Source organism: Loxodonta africana, chromosome 5, assembly GCF_030014295.1.
Source record: "Loxodonta africana isolate mLoxAfr1 chromosome 5, mLoxAfr1.hap2, whole genome shotgun sequence".
Taxonomy (NCBI): Eukaryota; Metazoa; Chordata; class Mammalia; order Proboscidea; family Elephantidae; genus Loxodonta; species Loxodonta africana.
This window is the reverse complement of record NC_087346.1, coordinates 47,246,366-47,270,697: the sequence shown is the minus strand read 5'-3', so window position 1 is coordinate 47,270,697 and position 24,332 is coordinate 47,246,366. Positions and strand designations below refer to the sequence as shown.

General features: G+C 36.6%; 1 protein-coding gene across 1 annotated transcript in view; it reads right to left on the bottom strand.

The window, feature by feature from the left end:
- SLC9B1 (solute carrier family 9 member B1) overlaps positions 1 to 24,332 on the bottom strand; it is an 80,120-nt gene that overhangs the window by 16,756 nt on the left and 39,032 nt on the right. The window contains exons 7-11 of the mRNA XM_064286301.1: positions 14,258 to 14,433; positions 7,115 to 7,221; positions 4,625 to 4,774; positions 1,365 to 1,473; positions 702 to 838 (exon numbers count right to left, since the gene is read on the bottom strand). Of these exons, the coding sequence (XP_064142371.1) occupies positions 702 to 838; positions 1,365 to 1,473; positions 4,625 to 4,774; positions 7,115 to 7,221; positions 14,258 to 14,433 (679 nt within the window). The remainder of the gene's footprint in view (positions 1 to 701; positions 839 to 1,364; positions 1,474 to 4,624; positions 4,775 to 7,114; positions 7,222 to 14,257; positions 14,434 to 24,332) is intronic.

Genomic DNA, 24,332 nt, shown 5'->3' with positions numbered 1-24,332 from the left:
TGTTTTATGTGTGTTTAAGATACCATATTTACTATACATCGTGGATTCGTTAACACTGAACTCATGGCCAACAGCACTATAATTAATGCCTGGACAAAACTCACCTAACACGCTTATTTTCTCCTTAAGGCACATCACAGCCTTCCTGAGCTTGGAAACACTAGACAGCACTTTAGCACTACATTTAAGGGACTTTTTAAACAGCAAAATCATCAACAAAAAGCAAAAAAAGTGAAAAAAGTGGCATTAAATAGACTGAGAAAAGGATACATGCTGACAGTATGAGAGCTGAAATAAGGGTGTAGTGCATCCCCTTGTTTGAACTCAGATGCATGCGTCAGAGGACTCAAAATTTTCAGCACCCTGTGCATGTCCACAAATGACCATGAAAGCACCGGGAGTATCGCTTTGGGATTACAAATAAATTCTAGCAAGCAGGCGATTTGCAAATGTGGAATCCATGAATAATGAGGATCAGTTGTATTTTCCACTTTAAGTATCCTTTTCAATTTCAGAAGAATTGCTTTTAAAACTAGGATTTTAAAAGATATCATTAATTTCAATTAGTACTTATGATTAATGGAATAATTTAAAAGTAAGGCCAGTAGCCCACATTTTGTGATTGGAGTAACATTTTCATTGAGAATTAAAAAAAAAAGCATAACAACTAAAATTATTAGAATGATTTAATACATTCTTACCTGGACTGTAGCTTTGGGCATCCATGCTAAAGCAATAAATATTTTTTCCTTAAAACTAAAACCAGCAAAACACATCAATAAAAATGTGACAAAAATTCGTACCAACAGTGCCAAACTCAAGGTAGCAACACAAATACCTACAACAGATAAAAAGCAAATAGAAGTATATTTGGGAAGAAGTAGTTCTTTAGGTCTAGAAATATAATTTGTGAAATTCTTGAAAGCACTTTAAAGGTATTGTCCCTTTGTATCTTTAAGTAAAAAAATTATAAAAATTATAAAAATGAGGAAAATTATCTGACGGTAGACATTCTATAAAAAATAAGACAGATGATAGTTATTCAATTCTAGATTAACAGGTTTTGTGTTTTTAATATAAATGGAAGTATTCAAAAGGTGCTGATGGTATCTAATATTTCCGTGCAGAGAAGAAATCTTATCTCTATTTTCCCAGATTACTCAGGTAAGACATTCAGGGCAGTCTCTGGTAACAAACAGCAGAGAGGATAAAGGAGGAGAAAGTATATATTACTACATCATCATGAGTTGCTGAAGAAGGTCCTTGTAGCCCTTAAAAGATATATTGTAAATGATTAAAAATTATTCACTGTTTTCCTAAGGATTTTCAAATCTTATAATTTTTCTGCCTGTAATTACTCTTACCAATAGCATTTGATGAAAGAGATGAAACAGATACTTCTGATCCAACCAAGCCAAAAAGAAGGGGTTGAAAAATATTCCATGTAGCTGCAACAATTTTTTGGACTCTAATCTATAGAAAAAAGAAATATTGTGGTACATAAAAGATAATTGCATTTCACTAATTAAGCTAAACCATTGTTTGGTTTAAAGACGACTTCAGGGTATATTTTTGGTTTAAGGGTTAAAGATTATCTTAGGGTAATAGTTTGAGGGATTCATCCAGGCTCGATAGCTCCAGAGAGTATAGATTTCATAAGAATTTGGAATTTTGTTCCACATCTCCCCCCTTTTGATCAGGATCCTTCTATAGAATCTTTGATCAAAATGTTCAGGAAAGGTAGCCTGGCACCAGCCAAGTCTGGTCTCATGGGAAAGAAAGTAGTTGTTCATGGAGGCAACTAGTCACGAATTCTACTTCCTCCTCCTACTCCTGACTATCTTTCTTCCTCTGTTGCTCCAGGCAAATAGAGAGCAATTGTTGTACGTTGGATGGCCACTTGCAAGCTTTTAAGACCCCAGGCACTATGCAACAAACTAGGAAGTAGAACAGAAGCACTAAACTAATATTAGGCTAATTAACTGGGAAGTCCCATGAAACCATCACTCTGAATTTCCAAACCAAGGAGCAAAATCCCATGAGGTGTTTGGTTGGACATTAGCAGCCTCAGCAGCTACTCTTTCTTCCTTGTTGTTATTGTTGTAAATATATATAAAAAAACCAAACTCATTGCTGTCGAGTCGATTCCGACTCATTGCGGCCCTACAGGACAGGATAGAACTGCCCCATAGAATTTCCAAGGAGCACCTGGTGAATTCAAACTGCCGACCTTTTGGTGAGCAGCTATAGCTCTTAACCACTACACCACCAGGGTTTCTGTAAATATATATATCATACAATATTTGCCAATTACACTTTTTACAGGTGCACAGCTTATTGACATCAATTACCTTAACTGGCTGCACAAGCCTTACTCTTAATCAATGCTAACAACAGCAACTGGAAAACTTAGATAGGAAGCTTAGGTGGCAGTGATTTTATGTAAATTGGGGAGGAACAATTCTGAAAAGGAGGATGAGAATGGTTGCACAACTTGAAGAATGTAATCAATGTCAATGAACTGTATATATACATGTTGTTAAATTGATGTATGTTCTGCTGTGTATATTTTAACAACAACAAAAATATAAAATAAATCATTGAAAAAAATGTATTTCAGAAAGTTAAGGTCTTATTTAACCTTTAATTAAGGTATTTTTAGGAGAAATGTTAAAACCTAATTAAAAATTGAGTAGGTTAATTTTTACTATTAAACACTGAGTACTATCTGACTAAAAGAAATCCACAAAGCTATGAAATAAACAATATCATTTGATAATTTTTTTACAGAAAAAGTGAAGTATCTTATTCTTACAGGTCCTTGGCAATCCAGACATGCTCTGATGGTTCCAGCTTTTGTTTGTAAGGTAACTGAATAGAAAGAGAGCCACATCATGCCTGAAGAGAACATATCAAGCCCATGAAAACACCTCAGCTCAGAAGGGAGCTAGAGAGACCTCCACTAACAATCATCCTGGAACACAATTCCATAAAAGGGAAATCCTGATATGTTTTAAAATACTAGAAAAGAATTTTTTTTCTAGCAGTCTGTTAGGCCTGCTTCCAAGGGACCCATATTGAGAACTTCAAAGCTGCTGATTCCTTAAAATAAAAAAAAAAAGCTATAATAGATTCTTATTTCGTTGCCTGCCCAACTCTCTTTTCTTTCCCAGTTCCACTCCCAAGTTATATCTTTACAGGAAATGCCCTACTGACATAATGGGGCTCTGGCTATCCTACCAGGCCTTCCTGTACATATACCAGAGGTCAATCAGATGCCCTTCTCTAGGAATTTGTATGAAGAAATTTTAGTTTTGGTCTGGGCTTATCTTTTTTATGGAAGATACATAAAACATTATTATATATATAAAAACCAAACCCATTGCCGTCAAGTTGATTCCGACTCACAGCAACCCTATAGGACAGAGTAGATCTGCCCCGTATGGTTTCTAAGGCCGTAATCTTTATGGAACAGACTGCTGCATCTTTCTCCCTTGTCATGTCTGGTGGATTCAAACTGCGGACCTTTTGTTTAGCAGCCCAGTGGTTTAACCATTCCTTCTTCCTCCTCTTCCCTCCCCTCCCCTCCCCTCCCCTTCCTTTCTATCCATCTACTAGTAGTCAGAGAACTACTCTATTAGTAATCAGAGAAATGTTAACAATAATGAGGTCGTATAATTATTTACCAATCGGATTGTTAAGAAAAACCCAAAACCAGCAGAAGTGATAAATGTCCAGTGCTGATGACTGAGGTAGCAGGAAGTCTCCTATACAGTTGGTAGGAATGCAAATTAATAAAGTCTTTTGAAGGGATATTTTGGCAGTAACCAACAAAATAAAAATGTATCATTTCTTAATCCAGCAATTCCATTTCTAGGAATCTGTCCATCAGAAGCATGTACATATTCAAAAATGCACATGAACAAAACTGCTCATGGCAGCACTATTTGTGATTTAAAAAAAAAATTGGAAAAATCTAAATATCTACAAACAGAGGACTGGTTAGAAGAAATGATTAATTCTGGGAAGGGGGTTTGATATTTGGGAGTGATGGGGGACAAAGAAGTCGTTTACAGTTTACTCTGTATGTGGCCCTTGTATATTCTTTTAATCTCTTATGAGCATGTTTTCAATTACTAATTATATAACTAAAGTTTTAATAAATGAAACAATGTAATTCATAAAAGTTATACAAAAATAACATAAAATTTGAAAAAATAAAAGAAAAATCCTCATAATTCAACTTCAGATTGCATATTAGTGTTATTTCCAGGTTCTTTTCTTATACATCTTATTTACTTGGTTGATTCATACCCTCTTTCGAGGACACAAAAATTTTTGGAACATCTTCCACATAGGACACAGGGATTTCCTAAATAGTCAATATACCAAAAAACCAAACCTGTTGCCATCAAGACGATTCCAACTCATAGGGACTCTACAGGACAGAGTAGAACTACCCCATAGGGTTCCAAAGAGCGGCTGGTGGTTTTGAACTGTTGACCTTTTGGTTAGCAGACGAGCTCTTAACCACTGTGCCACCAGGGCTCTAAAAGTCAATACAGATGTAAAAAATACAGTTATTTTATCTCTAAAAATGAACTGGCGAAGTTAAAATATTCACCTTTTCTCTGGACCAATAAATTCCTGAAACGAAAGTCAAAACTAGTGTGCACAATCCTCCAGTTCCATGTAAACCAATCCGCTGGCTGCCTAAGACGGCAGAAATACACATAACCAAAACAAGAAATGCTCTCTTCCATGGAAGCTTCGTCTAGAATTAGATAGATATTTAGAGGTTAATTTACATTAAATACAGAATACAGGATTTGACCTTATCAATTGTTTATCTTTGACCTTTTAATACCATGTCTCATAATGTTATATTAAATAATGTCTGAAATTTTGGCTTTCTTCCTTATCAAATATTTTAGCAGATTTGCTACCAAGTAAAAAAATGTGTAATTACTAAGTTTCATTTGTGCCACATTTCTGGTGCTAATGCTTAATAGAACAGTTGTAATACTTTCATTGTAAGTAGAAAAAAAAAAAACAAAACACAAAACACAAGAGACCCATATAACCTACAGTTCCATATGTCATACTCAATGAACTCTTAAAAATAAATTTCTGAATATTTCTCTAGTCTATAATTGGGGTATAACAATTGTTACTGGTAAATTAAGATGGAAGTTACAGAAATACAGGAGTAATGGCAAGTCAAACAGAGTAAGAAACGGTTAAGTATAATAGCGTTGTCTTTGTCAAAGGGGTGTGGGAGCAGATTTAAGTCAGCTGTGATTTGGATAATGGGGAACTATATAAAAACCCTGGTAGCCTAGTGGTTAAGTGCTATGGCTGCTAACCAAAAGGTTGGCAGTTTGAATCCACCAGGCGTTCCTCGGAAACTCTATGGGGCAGTTCTACTCTGTCCTATAGGGTTGCTATGAGTTGGAATTGACTTGACGGCAATGTTTTTCTTTATTTTAAATAAAAAACCAAATCCTTTGCTGTTGAGTTGATTCCGACTCATAGCAACCCTATAGGACAGAGTAAAACTGCTCCATAGGGTTTCTAAGGAGCAGCTGGTGGATCAGGATTGCCGACCTTTTGGTTAGCAGCCAAGTTCTTAAGCACTATGCCACCAGGATTTCCATGGGGAACTATAGGGGATATCAAAGGAGCCCTTGTGGTGCAATGGTTAAGCACTTGGTTGCTAACTGAAAGTTCAGTGGTTTGAACCAGTAAAGGGAGACCTGGTGATATGCTCCCATGATGATTCCAGCATAGGAAACCCTGTGGGGTTGTTGCTTTGTTAGGTGCCATGAGTAGGTTCCTACTTATAGCAGCTCTATGTACAACAGAACGAAACACTGCCCAGTGCTGCACCATCCTCATAGCCATTACTGTTTGAGCCCACTGTTGCAGCCACTGTGTCAATCCATCTCATTGAGAGTCTTCCTCTTTTTCACTGACCCTCTACTTTACTAAGCATGATGTCCTCCAGGGACTGATCCCTCCTAATAACATGTCCAAAGTATGTGAGACAATGTCTTGCCGTTCTTGCTTCTAAGAAGCATTTTAGCTGTACTTCTTCCAAGAGAGATTGTTTGTTCTTCTGGCAGTACATGGTATATTCAATATTCTTCTCCAACACCATAATTCAAATGCATCAATTCTTCTTTTGTCCTTCTTCCACATTGTCCAACTTTCACATATATATGATGCAATTGAAAAAATACCATGGCTTGGGTCAGGTGCACTTTAGTCCTCAAAGTGACATCTTTGTTTCTCAACACTTTAAGGAGGCCTTTTGCAAGCAGATTTGCCCTATGCAATACACTATTTGATTTCTTGACTGCTGCTTCCATGAGTGTTGACTGAGGAGCCAAGTAAAATGAAATTCTTTACAACTTCAGTCTTTTCTGTTTATCATGATGTTGCTTATTGGTGCAGTTGTGAGGATTTTTGTATTATTTATGTTGAGGTGTATTTCATACTAAAGGCTGTAGTCTTTGATCTTCATCAGTAAGTGCTTCAAGTCCTTTTCACTTTCAGCAAGCAGGGCTGTGTCATCTGCATATCCAGGTTGTCTGTGAGTCTTCCTCCAATCCTGATGCCACATTCTTCTTCATATAGTCCAGTTTCTCAGATTATTTGCTCAGCATACAGACTAAGTATGGTGAAAGGATACAGCCCTGATGCACACCTTTCCTGATTTTAAACCACGCGGTATCCCTTCGTTAGAGAGACTTATGAAAACATGCAGAGATAAATGGGAACTATCTCCCCCAAAAATGTTTGAGGAAAAGTTCTGGGGGGAAAAAGATTAGGAATAATTGTTAGGAGTCAACAGGCACCCTGGTGGAGGAAGCCGTGGGGTGGAGTGGAAAGGACTATTCTATGTACATTTTTCTGATATTATTTATTTGCCAAATCAGGAAGCAGAGATTTCAATCAAGGCCAATGACCTGGATCAATCACAACTTTAAGCATTAGTTTTAAGCAAAGAGTAGAGGCTACTTATGGGAAAAGTTTTTAATATTAAATGCTATATTCTATGGACCTTCCAAAGGTACTATACTTCTACAAAACAGATTAATTTTCTATTTACCTGGTCTCTACTTGGAAAGTATCGAAGAAAATATCCCAAAATAACTCCTAGCACCACACCAATAGATACCTCCAACAAAGAAACTAGGAGGGTATGAAGTATATTACCTGTAAGGGTACAAAATAAGGAAAAGATTTTACCAAGAACTATTTTCAGAAACCCTACACATCAGAAAATCAAATCCAGGTGGTTTATAAAACAAGGTAAGCATTACATAGAACAAATATATCAAAATGGACCTTTGATAATTACACATGTGAAAGTATATGTGGATCTATTTGATAAATTACATATATACTCTCAATTCATTCAATATATACAGATAACTCAGAAGTAACCACTGTATAAGTATGCCAGAAAACAGAAATAATAAGCCAGCAATGTGGTCCCCTTACATAAGCCAACCTAAAATACCAAGTGGGGTAGAAGAATGGATAGAGACTGACAAAGGAGCCCCTTTCACCCATAGGACATGACTGGTAAGAGCTCTTCTCTGATGCCCTGTTACAAAATAAAAACTACATTTGTAGTTCATTGTTAAGTAGCTAGGAGTTCTGGTGGTTCAACAGTTAAGCACTTGGCTGCTAACTGAAAGGCTGGCAGTTTGAATCTACCCAGCAGATCCGTGGGAGAAAGACCTGGTGGTCTGCTCCCATAAAGATTACTGCCTAAAAAATTCCACGGGGCAATTCTACTGTGTCACATGAGGTTGCTATGAGTCGAACAACATGTGACCCTGAGTCACAAAATAAAGTTCATTTATGTTCTCTGTATTTGGCTAATAAGGTATGTAAGTATGTATTTTAGAAGGATTTTTCTATTTAAAATAATAGAAACAAAGCCCAATATTTAAAAGGATTTGAATATGATATAGATGACATTTCAATAAGTGCAGAAAGATGTAATATTCCACAACAAAGTGGAAACAGCTGACTAGCTAGTAGGCTGAAAAAGTTAGATCTCTATACCTACCATAGTCTAAAGTATAGATGTATTAAATAATATATAAAATGAAACCTTAAAAGTCCTTAAAATTTTAAGTGCCATTTCATATAGTCATGTAACGGGGAAGGCTTTTCTAAGCATTTGTCTTCCTAGTGTTTCACTGTCTTCGGTTCTCCCCAAAATAGGTTTGGTCTCCTGTAACATGTTCCCATTGCACCCTGTCATTAAATTTTGTAGTATTCAGCACAATTGAAATTACTTATTTAATAGAAGTTCCTTGGGAACATGGGCTACTGGTTTCTTCACTGAATTATTTTAATAGCAAAAATAGAAGTCATCTTCCTTCAATTTCAGCAGGTTAAATAATTATGATGAAGCCAAACCATGAATACTGTGTAACCATTAGAAATGAAGTCATCAAAATGTATTTACTGTAGAGAAATATGTTTATGATATACGGTTAAGTGCAAAAAACCTTAGAGTACAAGAAAGTATGGTCAATGTTCGATAATAAATATAAGAATATTAGAGAGAGAGAACAGATGGGTGAATTTTTATCAGAAGGTTTAGAGTTATTATTTTTGGAGGTATGACTACTGCAGATTTTATTCTAATATTTTCCTTTTTTCAATAATATTTTATTGTGTTTTTGGTGAAAGTTTACACAGTAGGTTAAGTTCCCATTTAATAATTACTACACATATTATTCAGAGATATTGTTTACATTTTTCACAATGTTTTAACATTCTCATTAATTCCCTTCTGGATGTTTCACTTCCAGTAATCTGGCTTCCCTGTTCCCTTATCCTTTCATTTCTGCTTTAGAGCAACTGCTGACCATTTGGTCACATATAAACGATTTTTTTTTAAGTGCACAGTACTCATTGGAAATATTCATTATTTTATGAACCAATACATTATTTCACTAAAAGGTGCCCTCAGGGGCTAGTTTAGTTTCAAGGTTTATAGAGTATTTCAGGGTGATAGTCTCAGGGAGTCCTCTAGTCTCAAACGGTCTAGGAAGTCTGCACTTTTTAAGAATTTGAGTACTGTTCCACACTTTTCTCCCCTTCTATCAGAATGCATTTATTGTGGCCCTGATCACATATTTTCCTTTTTATTTATTTATATTGTCTCATTTTAAAAGAAACTATATATATATTACATAAATCAAAAAAACCAAACCCAGTGCCGTCGAGTTGATTCTGACTCATAGCGACCCTATAGGACAGAGTAGAACTGCCCCATAGTTTCCAAGGAGCACCGGGTGGATTCGAACTGCCGACCTTTTGGTTAGCAGCTGTAGCACTTAACCACTACACCACCAGGGTTTCCATATATTACATACACATTAAAAAATATTTGATGCTTCAATAATACGGAAGACTAAATTCCTATCATTGCAGATAATTAAAACATTAATAATGTGGAAATAGAAGGAGCCCTGGTGGTGCAACAGTTAAAGCGCTTGGTTGCTAACTGAAAGGCTGGCAGTTTGAACCCACCAGCCACTCTGCTGAAGAAAGATGTGGCAGTCTGCTTCCATAAAGATTTACAGCCTTTGAAACCTTATGAGGCATTTCTACTCTGTCCTACAGAGTCAGTATGAGTCAGAATCAACTCGATAGTAAAAAAAGTAGTGGGGTTTTAATGTGAAAATGCTTACTTTTACAATATATGTAGGGTGACATTCAAGACCAGATACCATCTTGGGGGCCAGAACTCCTGTAGGATGTTGTCTACCACTACCAAAAAGGCATATAGTTCCCCAGGTTCTATACATGTATATTTAAGTTGCCTTAACAATAAATAGAGTAACTAGTTATTTATGTTGTTGTTGGAAACCCTGGTGGCATAGTGGTTAAGTGCTATGGCTGCTAACCAAAAGGTTGGCAGTTCGAATCCACCAGGCGCCCCTTGGAAACTCTATGGGGCAGTTCTTCTCTGTCCTATAGGGTCACTATGAGTTGGAATTGACTCAATGGCAACGGGTTTGGTTTTTCGTTTGGTTTTGTTAGATGCCATTGAGTCGGTTCTCAATCAAAGTGACATTATGTATATCAGAACAAGATACTGCCCTGTTCTGTGCCATTGTCACAATTGTTGCTGTGTTTGAGCCTACTATTGCAGCCACTGTGTCAATCCATCTTCATTGATGGTCTTCCTCTTTTTTGCTGGCCCTCCACTTTACCAAGCATGATGTCCTTCAGGGACTAGTCCCTCCTGATAACATGTCCAAAGTACATGACACAAGGTCTCACCATCCTCACTTCCAAGGAGCATTCTGGCTGTACTTCTTCCAAGACAGGTCTCTTTGTTCTTCTGAGAGTCCATAGTATATTCAAAGTATTCTTCACCAACACTAAAATTTAAAGGTGTCCATTCTTCTTTGGTCTTCCTTATTCATTGTCCAGCTTTTGCATACATATGAGGCTTCTGAAAATACCATGGATGGCTTGGGTCAGGCACACCTTAGTCCTCAAAGTGACATCTTTGCTTTTTAACACTTTAAAGAGATCTTTTGCAGCAGATTTGCCCAGTGAAACATGTCATTTGATTTCTTGACTGCTGCTTCCATGGGCGTTGACTGTGGATTCAAGTATAATGAAATCCTTGACAACTTCAATATTTTTCTCCATTTATCATGATGTTGATTACTGGTCCAGTTGTGAGGATTTTTGTTTTCTTTATGTTGAGGTGTAACCCATAGTAAAGTCTGTAGTCTTTGATCTTCATCATTAAGTGCATCAAGTCCTTTTCACTTTCAGCAAGCAGGGTTGTGTCATCTGCATATCTTAAGTTGTTAATGAGTCTTCCCCCAATCCTGATGCTGGGTTCTTCATATAGTCTGGCCTCTCAGATTATTTGCTTAGCATACAGATTGAATAAGTACAGTGAAAGAATACAACCCTGACACACACATTTCCTGATTTTAAACGACTCAATATCTCCTTGTTCTGTTCAAATGACTGCCTCTTGGTCTATGTACAGGTTCCACATGAGCTCAATTAAATGTACTGGAGTTCCCATTCTTAGCAATATTATCCATAATTTGCTATGATCCACACAGTCGAAGGCTTTGCATAGACAATAAAACACAAGTGAACATCTTGCTGGTACTCTCTGCTTTCCGCCAAGATCCATCCGACATCAGCAATGATGTCCCTTGTTCCACATCCTCTTCTGAATTCAGCTTGAATTTCTGGAAGTTCCCTGCTGATGTACTGCTGCAACTGTTTTTGAATTATCTTTAATAAAATTTTACTAGTGTGTGATAGTAATGATATTGTTTGATAATTTCTACATTCTGTGGGATCACCTTTCTTTGGAAGGGGCACAAATATGGAGCTCTTCCACGGGGGACACTTAGCTCAATTGGCATAACATAGTCCATAAAGAAAATGTTCTACATCTGACTGTGCTATTTATTTATATTTTCTGATTTTAAAAGAAACTATATATATATTACATACACATTAAAACATGAGACTGGGGCCTTAAAAGCCTGTGAGTGGCCATCTAAGATACATCTACCAGTCCCATCCTGGCTGGAGCAAAGGAGAATGAAGAAAACAAAAGACACAAGAGAAAGATTGGTCCAAAGGACTAATGCATCACAACGACCACAATCTCCACCAGACTGAGCCCAGAACACCTAGATGGTACCCAGTTACACCACCACTGCTCTGGCAGGGATCACAATAGAGGTTACTGGACAGAGTAGGATAAAAATGTAGAACAAAATTAAAATTCACACACACACACAAAGACCAGGCTTGCTGGTCTGACACAGACTGGAGAAATCCCAAGAATATGGCCCCTGGACATCCTTTTAACTCAGTACTGAAGTCATTCCTGAGGTTCACCCTTCAGCCAAAGATTAGACAGGTCTAATCTATAGGGCCAATAATAATACACATGAGGGATGTGCTTCATAGTTCAGTCATGTATATGATGAGGCTAATGGGCACACAAGCCCAAAAGCAAAGACAAGAAGGCAGGAAGGGACCAGAAAACTGTACAAATAGAAACAGGTAACCTGGGGTGGAGAAGGAGAGAGTGTTAAATTGATACATCGTAGGGTTGGCAACCAATGTCACAAACGATTTGTGTATTAAGTGCTTAATGAGAAACTAATTTGCTATGTATACTTTCACCTAAATCACAAACAAAAAAAAATATATGGGTCTCTTCCAGTTGGCTGGCCAGGTAGCTGTCTTCCAAATTTCTTGGCAAACATGAGTAGCACTTTCAGCATTGCATCCGTTTGCTGAAACATCTCAAATAGTATTCCCTCAATTTCTGGAGATTTGTTTTTCACCAATGCCTTCAGTGCATCTTGAACTTCTTCCTTCAATAGCATCAATTTCTGATCATATGCTACCTCCTGAAGTGGTTGAACATCAACAATTTTTTTTTTTTTTTTAGGTACAGTGACTCTGTATTCCTTCCATCTTCTTTTGATGCCTCCTGAGTAGTTCAATATCTTCCTTATGGAATCTTTCAGTATTGCATCTTAAGGCTTGAATTTTTCTTTCAGTTCTTTCAGTTTGAGAAATGCCAAGCATGTTCTTCCCTTTTATTTTTCTAACCTCAGGTCTTTGCACATTTCATTATAATACTTTACTTTGTCTTCTCGAGCTGCCCTTTGAAATCTTTCGTTCAGCTCTTTTACTTCACCATTTGTTCCTTTTGCTTTAGCAAAAGAGCAAGTTTCAGGATCTCTTCTGATATCCATTTTGGTTTTTTCTTTTTTTCCTGTCTTTTTAATGACCTTTTGCTTTCTTCAAGTATGATGTCCTCGATGTCATCCCACAACTCAGCTGGTCTTTGGTCATTAGTGTTCAATGTGTCAAATCGGTTCTTGAGATAGTCTCTAAATCCAGGTGGGATATTCTCAAGGTTGTACTTTGGGTCTCGTGGACTTGTTTTAATATTTTTTATCTTCAGTTTGAACTTGCATATATAAGCAATTATTGGTCTGTTCCACAGTCAGCCCCTGACCTTGATCTGACTGATAATATTGAAGTTCTCTATCATCACTTCCCCAGTAGTCGATTTGATTCCTGTGCCTTCCATCCGGTGAGGTCCACGTGTATATTTGCCATTTATGTTGGTGAAAAAAGGTATTTGCAATGAATAAGTCATTACTTATAAGATGGTCAGAAACGAATATTTCAAAAATAGCTCTTAGAAACGTTAGTAATATTAATGATACTGCCGCTTAAAATTTTCTAGTGAAAACAGTGATAAAATTCCAAAGCGACATGAGAATATAGACAGTGATAATCTAGGTAATATTATTAGTGGAAACATTGATTATTACAATGAAATCATGTCTGTCAAATAATCCTTTCATTTTTTTTTCTTCTCTTTACGAATGTTTATTTATTACACTTTTACTAGGTAAAAGTTTAAGAGTTAAATTTTTAAGTTTTAGCATTATAGTACATGAAAAGTAATTCCTCAGCATTCTGAGCTGTTACATTGTTTCTATGGTCTTTATATTATATACTTAGAATATTCATTAATTTTTTCCTGGTATAATTAATAATATTACTAAATTTACAGCAGAATATAATTCAGGAAAGAGATTTTCAGTTATCATATATTCTAGTAAAACTTTGTACCTAGGGTTTATGGTTTAGGAAAATTTCAAAAATTCATCATCTTCAACTTTGAAGATATATGGCAATGTATGACAATCATTTTGACAAGCTTTTTTTTTTTTTAATTTTAGCCTCCTTAGTTTCAAAATCTCAAACATTAGGTATAGTATGTTGGGTTTTTAAAAAAAGTATTTAATTGCATTTTTTGCGAAAGTTTATGCAGCAAATTAGATTCCCATTCAACAATTCATACACAAATTGTTCCATGACATTGGTTATAGTCCCCATAATGTGTCAGTACTCTCACTATTTCTACCCCACCTGCCCCGTTTCCATCCATCCAATTTCCCTGCCCCTTCTTGCCTTCTCATCTTTGCTTTTGGGTGAACGTTGACCATTTGGGAAGTAGTGCTTTCTTAAACTAGTGTAATTTCTTCCTGGTCTAGAATGAGATTTCTATGAAGAATAGAAAGATATTAAATTGAAAGGTCTTGATTCATAAATCAAAAAGTAAAACCAGAAAATTTGTTCAAAGAACTAACAGAAAAGCCTATGAATGATGTGGTGGGTGTTGCATTGTCTTGTTTACCTGAGGAGAAGACTATGCCCATGCATGCATTGAATCCAGTGATAGCCAGAATGTCATCCAAACTGCTAGCAGCTATTAGTAAGGTTGGAATGCCTTTCTCAATACCATATCCACGTTCTTGCAAAAGCAGCATGGAAGGGACAACAATAGCAGGAGAGACAGCACCTATTACAAAACTGAAAGAAAGACTTTCAAAACCAACTTAAAATCATTCTTTTTAACCAAATAGAGTTTTCTAGTAAACTTTACAACAAATATATTAACCTTTACAACAATTTCAATACAAAATTTCTACTTTTAAGTGAATGCCATTTAACTGAGTGGTATAATTTTTCATGCATTCTTTAGTGCTAGTTGAAATCCTATAAAGATTTGGCTCAAGATGTTGGGCTGAGCACAACTGCGGCTTCTCTTTCAATCTCTAAATCCTTTGAAAGGAAGAAATAAAATTAACAGGAAAATCCAAAACCTAACTGAAACACAAAAGCAGAACTCTCAGTGGACAAGAACCTTCATATATTCAAGGAAGATAAGAGGCAGTTTAATATTTTAAAAGGAAACCATAGCCCAAAATGTACATAAGTAAAGATTACTACAAAGAACATGGCGACTTCTAAGGGTGCTCCAACTCCAGAAATGGCAGATACTGGGAGCAGGGAGAGATTCTGGGGAAACCAATTGGGTGATTATTTAGAGTGCCAATGTAAGAATAGTGAGATAAAGCTACCCTCCACACTATTTCCAATTCTTGAGCAAGGCAGTAAGGAGCAGAGATGTCTGCCCCTAAGAAGGTACAGTGAATGTGAGCACCTGAGTTACAAGTGCAAATGAGAAAATTCCTGGGACAGTTGATGGCACTCATGAGGAATGGAGAAATTCCTATTCAGAACCTTGCCTCAACTCTTCCACATTCACTTTATAAAGGCTGAAGTATACCCTGTGTAGAGATGTTGTGGGTGCCCCCACCAAAACCCATTCACCAGGCCAGCACACACATCTACCAGCTGTTGCTTGTTGGCTGTTACTCATCCACACCTGCACTTTTCTTGGGAGACTTGCCCTGTCTGACAAGATCCTATCTTGGAATGGTAGGGAGGTTTTACCCTCTATTTTATTCCCCCACCCCTACCTCCTGCCAATGACTGAATGATGTATGCATCTAACAATTAAGCCCCTTCACCTCTGGCTGTACGACTTTCTGGTTTATGCTCTAGATTTCCCTGTGGACTCAAGAAGATGCTATATTTCTCTGAAACCACATATCTGCCTAGTTCAGTGGTTCCTAAACCTTGCTAAACATTGGAATCACCTGCTGTATCATTTCTCTATTGCTCCTTAAAAAATCATCTCCAAAATCAGCAGCTAAGAACAACAAACATTATCTCACAACTTTTGTGGGTCAGGAATCTCAATGTTGCTTAGTTGTATGCCTTTGGCTCAAAGTTTCTCATGAGGTGGGTGCAGGAAACTCTGCTTCCAAGCTTACTTACGTAGCTGCTGGTTGACTCCAGTCCCTCGCCATGGGGGCTTCTCCACAGGGCTGTCTGACAACATGGCAGCTGGTTTCCCTCAGGCAAGTGATCAAAGAGAATGCTAGAAACAGCATATGAGACTAAAGCCACAGTCTTGTATAACCTCTTCTTGGAAGTGACATCTCATCACTTCTGCTGTATTCTGCTCATTAGAAGCAAGACAGTAAGTTCGGCCCAAACTCAAAAGGAATTACACAAAGGTGGAAATATCAGAAAGCAAGTGATCTTAGAAGTCACCTACCAGACTCGGGAACATTTAACTCTTTCATTACCATGGGTGTAACTGCATACCAGTTACTTTTTATGCCTCTGGACCTCATAGGTAGTACATTGTTCTGGTTCTAATGCATTGAGCATCATGGTGGGCCCCTTTGTGGAGCTGGAGCCTCATTGTCGTGTAGGTTGAGCATTATATTAGGTGATGCTTCCTGGATGTGTTAGTTTTGTAAACTTTTGCCTTCTTTTCTTTTATTTCTGTGAGACAAGGCTTGCAAACATGATTATAGCTTTCCTACATGATAGTTAGGTTTTGGTTTGGGTTCTTCTGTGCCATATCTGGAAAACCAGAGGTTCCCCATGTAACCTAATGGAAAGGGGCTCAAAACAAACTATTTAGTTCTTATTGGTATATTCTTAAACCACAAATCAGTGACAACACAGTGTCACTTGCCTTACTGGTGGCTTGTATTCCCAGATCATATATCTCAAAATCCATAACTAGTATAAAAAATTCCAAATTGGTCTTTGAACCAGCATGTTTTTTCACATAATTAGTGAAAAAACATAGCAACACAATTAAAAAAAATTTTTTAATAATCCAAGGGTTAAAAACACTGATGCCTGGCTTCCATTCAAAGACATTCTGATCTAATAGACTGAAGTGTGACCTGCTTGTTGAATTTTTAAAAGCTCCCTGGAGATTTTAATGTGTAGCAAAGCTTGGGAACCACTGGCTTCTCCCCCAGTCCTATCCTGGTTCATTCACTTGGAGGTTTCTCCTGAGAGTTCCTGCAACAAATCACTTGATTAACAATCCTAATCTCAGCCTTTTCTTCTAGAGAACCTTATGTATTTGCTTGGTTGCATGACTGGCTTATTCCCTGCAGATACAGCAATCACAAGTTATTAGGAAGTCTCAAAAAAAAAAAAAAATCCGCTCATTAAAGCATCATCAAATATCTGGGGAAAGCCGACAGTTTGAATCATTAGATGGAAGAATGATCATTAATGGAAGAATTTACATCTGAGGAAAGAGATATTCCAGAACGAAAACAGCCAGAACCTGACTTTAAAGTACCTATAAAAAAATTTTTTTTTTCTTTATAAATAACAGAATAAAAATTGATGCCTTTGAAGTGTGGTGTTGGTGAAGAATATTGAATATACCATGGACTGCCAAAAAAAAAAAAAAAAAGAATGAACAAATCTGTCTTGGAAGAAGTATAGCCAGAATGCTCCTTAGAAGCAAGGATGGCAAGATTACATCTCACATACTTTGGACATGTTATCAGGAGGGATCGGTCCCTGGAGAAGGACATCATACTTGGTACAGCATCAGTAAAAAGAAGAAGATCCTCAACAAGATGGATTGACACAATGGCTACAACAATGGGCTTAACTATAAGGATTATGAGGATAGCACAGGGCCAGGCAGTGTTTTGTTCCATTGTACATGGGGCTGTTATGAGTCAGAACTGACTCGACAGCACCTAGCAACAACAACAACATAAATAACATCCTCAAAGTCATGAAAATATACTGTATAGAACATGGCACTATAGACAGAAGCACCATGCCGTCCCTCCATAGCAAAGACCTGAAAAACTGAGTAAAACAGAGAAAAATGTCAATCAAATGAAGGGATAAAGAACTCAACCAAGCACCAAATGGAGTAAGAAACTGATAGAGAACAGAGTGAGGAGAGATATGGAGTGGAGGTTCCCTATCAGCTAATGTGGCATGGATTCTCCACCTGGGACTCCTCAGCACTGAGAATGGAGTATGGGAAGGCAGCTTCACATTGCTCCCAGCAGGAGACAGAGAATCCAGTGATGAGAAGTATCTTGCCCACAGATGAGTAAACAACAAAGAATGCCCAGACCATCTGTTCAGATGTAACCAAATGCAACAAAAAAGGAGAAGGAAACAAACAAATCTACAACCAATAAATGAAGAAAATAATTCCTGAATATCCTGAAGACAGCAGACAATATCAAAACAAAGAAAAAAAAAAAAAACCCCAGAATATGATGGTTCCAGTAGGCATCCAAAATAAAACACCAGATGACCTTTCAGCAGGAGAAAAGGCACTGGAACTACATGATATGGAATTCAAATCTCTAATATTCAGAGCTATCTAAGAGCTGAAGAAAAAGCAGACAAGAATGAGGAAAAAATAGCCAAAATCATGGAAAAGACAAGAGAAAATCATGGAAAAGACAGACAAGACAATGGAAGAATTCAGGAACAAAATGTCAAAATAAATCCACAACTAGAAATCATACAAAAACAGCAATTAGAAATCCAAAAGATAAACAACAAGATTTCAGAAATGGACAGTGTCATAGGAAGTCTGAGGAGCAGGTTTGAAACAATGGAAGATAGGATCAGCAAAATTGAAGACAAATCCTTGGATACCATTTTGTTTGAGGAAAAATCAGAGAAAAGAACAAAGAAAATGAAGAAACCCTGAAAACGACATGGGATACAATAAAAAGCAAAAATTTACCAGTGATTGGAGTTCCAGAACAGAGGGAGAAAATGGAAAACACAGAGAGGATCATTGAAGACTTGCTGACAGAAAACTTCCCTAATATCATGAAAGATGAGAAGCTGACCACCCAAGAAGCTCAACAAACCCATATAGGATAGATCCCAAAAGAAAGTCACCAAACCAATCGTAATCATACTCACCAAGACCAAAGACAAAGAAAGAATCCTGAGAGCATCTTGAGAAAAATGAAAAGTCACATACAGAGCAGAAACAGTAAGACTAAACTCTGATTAACTGGCAGAAATCATGCAGGCAAGAAGGCAATGGGATGACATATATGAAATTTTGAAAGAAAAAAATTGCCAAACAAGAATAATACATCCTGCAAAACTCTTACACAAATAATAAAAAAAAAAATATGATGGTGAAATTAGGAAATTTCCAGATAAACAGAAATTAAGGGAATATGTAAAAACCAAACCAAACACATAAGAATTATTAAAGGGAATCATCCGGTTAGAGAACAAACAACATCAAATGACAGTCTGAATCTAGGTCACAAGACCACATCAGCCAAATATTAACCTAGTTAATGAACTCTCAAGGATAAATCAAAACTAAAAGATTTAAAACAGGGAACCAGAGAGGTCAATCTATAAATGACAACAATGACAAAATAATAAAATAAAAGAATAAATGGTATAGGTGTAGAACTTTCAAACGGAAAGGAAGTCAAGGTGATATCAAGTAATAAAAGACTGGTTCAAACTTGGGAAGATTGAGGTAAATTTCAAGGTAACCACAAAAAAAGTTAACAAACCTATTCATCAAAATAAAGAATAAAAGCATAAAGGCTCAGTAAACACAAAATCTACAAAAAGAAGAAAAAAAATCACAAACAAAAGGAATTCAGCATAGAAGAGTAAGAAGAACAAAGAAAATGTCAACACCACAAAAAAAGCACTACAAAATGACAGCAATAAACTCACACCTATCAATAATTACACTTAATGTAAATGGCCTACGTTACGTGACAGAATGAATTAAAAAACAAACAAACAAAAAAAAACCGGAATCCATCAATATGTTGCCCACAAAAGACACACCTTAGAAACAAAGGCATAAATTTATTAAAAATCAAAGAATGGAAAAAAATATACCAAGCAAACAGCTACCAAAGAAGAGCAGGATTTACAATAGTAATCTCAGATAAAATGAATTTAAAACAAAATCCACCATAAAAGACAAAGAAGGGCATTATATAATGATTAAAGAGACAACCCATCATGAAGACATAACCATAATAAATGTCTGTGCACCCAATGACAGGGCTCCAAAATACATAAAACTAACAGCACTAAAAAGAGAAATTGACTGTTCCAAAACAATGGTAGAAGACTTCAACACACCACTCTTGGTAAAGCACAGAACATCTGGAAAGAAACTCAACAAAGATACAGAAGATCTAAAGGCCACAATCAGCCAACCTGACTTTTCAGACATATATAGAATACTACCCAACAGCAGCAAAGTACACATTCTTTTCCAGGGTACATGGAACATTCTCCAGAATAAACCATATCTTAGGCCACAAAGCAACCCTCAACAAAATCCAGAAAACTGAAATCATACAAAGTATCTTCTCTGATCACAGCACCATCAAAGTAGAAATTAAAAACAGGAACGGCAAGGAAAAAAAAAATCAATTACATAGAAACTAACATGCGTTTAAAAACCACTGGGTAATAGAAAAATCAAAGATAGAATCAGAAAATTCCTAGAATCAAACGAGAATGAAAACACATCATAACAAAACCTTTGAGACACAGCAAAGGCAGTGTTCAGAGGTCAATTTATACCAATAGATGCACACATCAAAATAGATGGGACAAAATAAAAATATTAGCTATACAACTCAAACACAGAGAAAGATAACAGCAAAAAGAGCCCACAGCCATCAGAAGGATATCATAAAGATCAGAGCAGAAGTAAATAAAATAAAAAAAAATAGAGAATAGAAAAACAATAGAAAGTATCAACAAAACCAAAAGTTAGTTTTTTGAAACAATCAACGAAATCAACAAACCACTGGCCAAACTGACAAAAGAAAAACAGGAGAGGGCACAAATAACCCAAATAAGAAATGAAATGGGGGACATTACAACAGAGTTAACTGTCATAAAAAGGCTTATAACAGAGTATGGTGAAAAATTATACTTCCACAAATTTGAAAACCTAGAGGAAATGGACAAATTTCTAGAAACACACTACCTACCCGAATTAACACAACATGATGTTGAAAATCTGAACAGACCTGTAATAAGAGAAGCAATTGGGGAAAAAAAACAAAAACAAAAAAACTCCCAACAAAAAAGAAGCCCTCGCCCAGATGGCTTCACTGGAGAATTCCACCAAACATTCAGAGATCTTACACAAGTACTCTCAAACTATTTCAGAACATAGAAAAGGAAGTGATACTTCTGAATTCATTCTATGAAGCCAGCATAACTCTGATACAAAAACCACGCAAAGACACCAAAAAAAAAGAAAATTACAGACCAATATCTCTCATGAATATAGATGCAAAACTTCTCAACAAAATTCTAGCCAATAGAATTCAGCATCATATCAAAAATACAACATAACACAACTAAGTGGGATTCACACCAGGTATGCAAGAATGGTTCAACATTAGAAAATCAATCAATGTAATTGACCACATAGATAAAAGAATCACATGATCATCTCAATCAACACAAAAAAGGCATTTGACAATGTCCAACACCCATTCCTGATAAAAACTCTCAATAAAATATGTATAGAAGGGAAATTCCTCAACATAATAAAGGTCATCTATACAAAACCAATAGCCAACATCATTCTTAATGGAGAGAGGCTGAAAACATGCCCCTTGAGAAAAGGAACAAGATAAACATGCCGTTTATCACCACTCCTATTTAACACTGTACTGGAAATCCTAGCTAGAGCAATAAGGCAAGAAAAAGAAATAAAAATCACCCAAACTGGTAATGAAGAAGTAAAACTGTATTTGCAGATGATATGATACTATACATAGAAAACCCAAAAGACCCCAGGAGAAAACAACTGGAACTAATAGAAAGATTCAGCAGATTAGCAGGATATAAGATAAACATAGGAAAATTAGTTGAATTTCTATACACCAATAAAAAGAATGATGAAAAGGAAATCAGGAAAACAGTACCATTTATAATAGCCCCTAAAAAAATGAAATACTTAGGAATAAATCTAACCAGGGATGTAAAAGACCTAAACAAAGAAAACAACAACACACTACTGCAAGAAACCAAAAGAGATACACATAAATGGAAAAACATATCATGCTCATGAATAGGTAGACTCAACATTGGGAAAATGTCAGTTCTACCCAGAGCAATCTACAAATACAATGCAATCCCGATCCAAATACCAACAGCATTCTTTAAAGAGCTGGAAAAACTAATCATTAACTTTATATATGGAAAGGGAAGAGGCCCTGGTTAAGTAAAGCCCTGTTAAAGAAGAATAAAGTAGGAGGACTCACACTACCTGACCTCAGAATCTACTATACAACTACAGTAGTCAAAACAGCCTGGTACTGGTACAACAAAAGATACATTGACCAATGGAATGGAATTGAGAGCCCAGTGTGAATCGATCCACCTACGGTCACCTGATCTTTGACAAGGGCCCAAAGTCCGTCAAATGGGGAAAAGACAGTCTTTTTAACAAATGGTGCTGACAAAACTGGATGTCTATCTGCAAAAAAATGAAACAGGACCCATACCATACACAATACACAAAAATTAATTCAAAATGGATCAAAGACCTAATTATAAAACCAAAAATTGTAAAGATCATAGAAGAAAAAATAGGATCAACACTAGAGGCCCTAATATACGGCATTAACAGGATATAAACCATAACTAACAACACACAAACTCTAGAAGATAAGCTAGATAACTGGGATGTTCTAAAAATTATACACTATGCTCATCAAAAGACTTCACCAAAAGAGTAAAAAGAGAACTTACAGACTGGGGAAAAAGTTTTGGCTATGACAAATCGAACCAAGGTTCTAATGTCTAAAATCTACAGGAAAATTCAATACCTCTACAACAAAAAAAAAAATAATGGGCAAAGGAAATGAACAGACATGTCACCAAAGAGGACATTCAAGCAGCTAACAGACACATGAGGAAACGCTCACGATCACTAGCCGTTAGAGAAAAGCAAACCAAAACCACAATGAGATACAATGTCACCCTGGCATTGCTGGCATGAATCAAAAAAACAGAAAATAACAAATGTTAGAAAGGCTGTGGGGAGATTGGGACTCTTATACTCTGCTGGTGGGAATGCAAAACAGTACAACCATTTTGGAAAATGATATGGCGCTTCCTTAGAAAGCTAGACATAGAAATACCATATGATCCAGCAATCCCACTCCTAGGAATACATCCTAGAGAAATAAGAGCTTTCACACGAATAGACATACGCATACCCATGTTCACTGCAGTGTTGTTCACAATAGCAAAAAGATGGAAACAGTCTAGATGCCCATCAACGGATGAATGGATAAACAAACTATGGTACAGACACACAATGGAGTACTACACAATGATAAAGAACAATGATGAATCTGTGAAGCATCTCACAGTATGGATGAATCTTGAGGACATTATGCTGAGTAAAATAAGTCAATCACAAAAGGATAAATATTGTATGAGACCACTACTATAAAAATTCATGAAAAGGTTTACACATAAAAAGAAACAATCTTCCATGGTAGTGAGATTGGGTAGGGATGGGATGGAAAAACATTAAATAGACAATATATAAGTGGTAACTTTGGTGAAGGGTAAGACAGTACACAATACTGGAGAAGCCAGCACAACTTGTCCAAGGCCAGGCCATGTAAGCTCCCGAGACACATCCAAACTCCCTGAGTGACTGAATTACTGGGCTGAGGGCTGTAGGGACCATGGTCTCAGGGAACATCTAGCTCAATTGGCATAACATAGTTTATAAAGAAAATGTTCTACATTCTACTTTGGTGATTAGCATCTGGGGTTTTAAAAGCTTGTGAGTGGCCATCTAGGATACTCCAGTGGTCTCACCCTGTTGGGAGCAAGGAAGAATGAAGAAAACTAAAGACACAAGAGAAAGATTAGCCCTTAAGATGAATGGACCATGACTATCACAGCCTCTACCAGGCTGAGTCCAGCACAACTAAATGGTGCCTGGTTATCACCACTAACTGCTCTGACAGCGATCACAATAGAGGGTCCCAGACAGAGGTGGAGAAAAATTAAAAGAAAACCCGCACAAAAAAAGACCAGACTTACTGGCCTGACAGAGACTGGAGAAACCCAAGAAGTATGGCCCCCAGACACCCTTTTAGCTTAGTAATGAAGTCACTCCTCAGGTTTACCCTTCAGACAAAGATTAAAAAAAAAAAATATATATATATATATATATTGATTAGACAGGTCCATAAAACAAAACAAGACTAAAGGGGCACACCAGCCCAGGGGCAAGGACTAGAAGGCAGGAGGAGACAGGAAAGCTGGTGATAAGGAACTCAAGGTCAAGAAGGTGAGAATGTTGACATGTCATGGGGTTAGTAACCAATGTCACAAAACAACATGTGTACTAATTATTTAATGAGAAGCTAGTTTGTTCTGTAAACTTTCATCTAAAGTACAATAAAAATAGAGAAAATATACTGTATATATCCATAAAATTTTAACTACAGTTATCAGAAATTAAAAATTGCTGAAATAAAAAAATAAACACATGACATAGACAT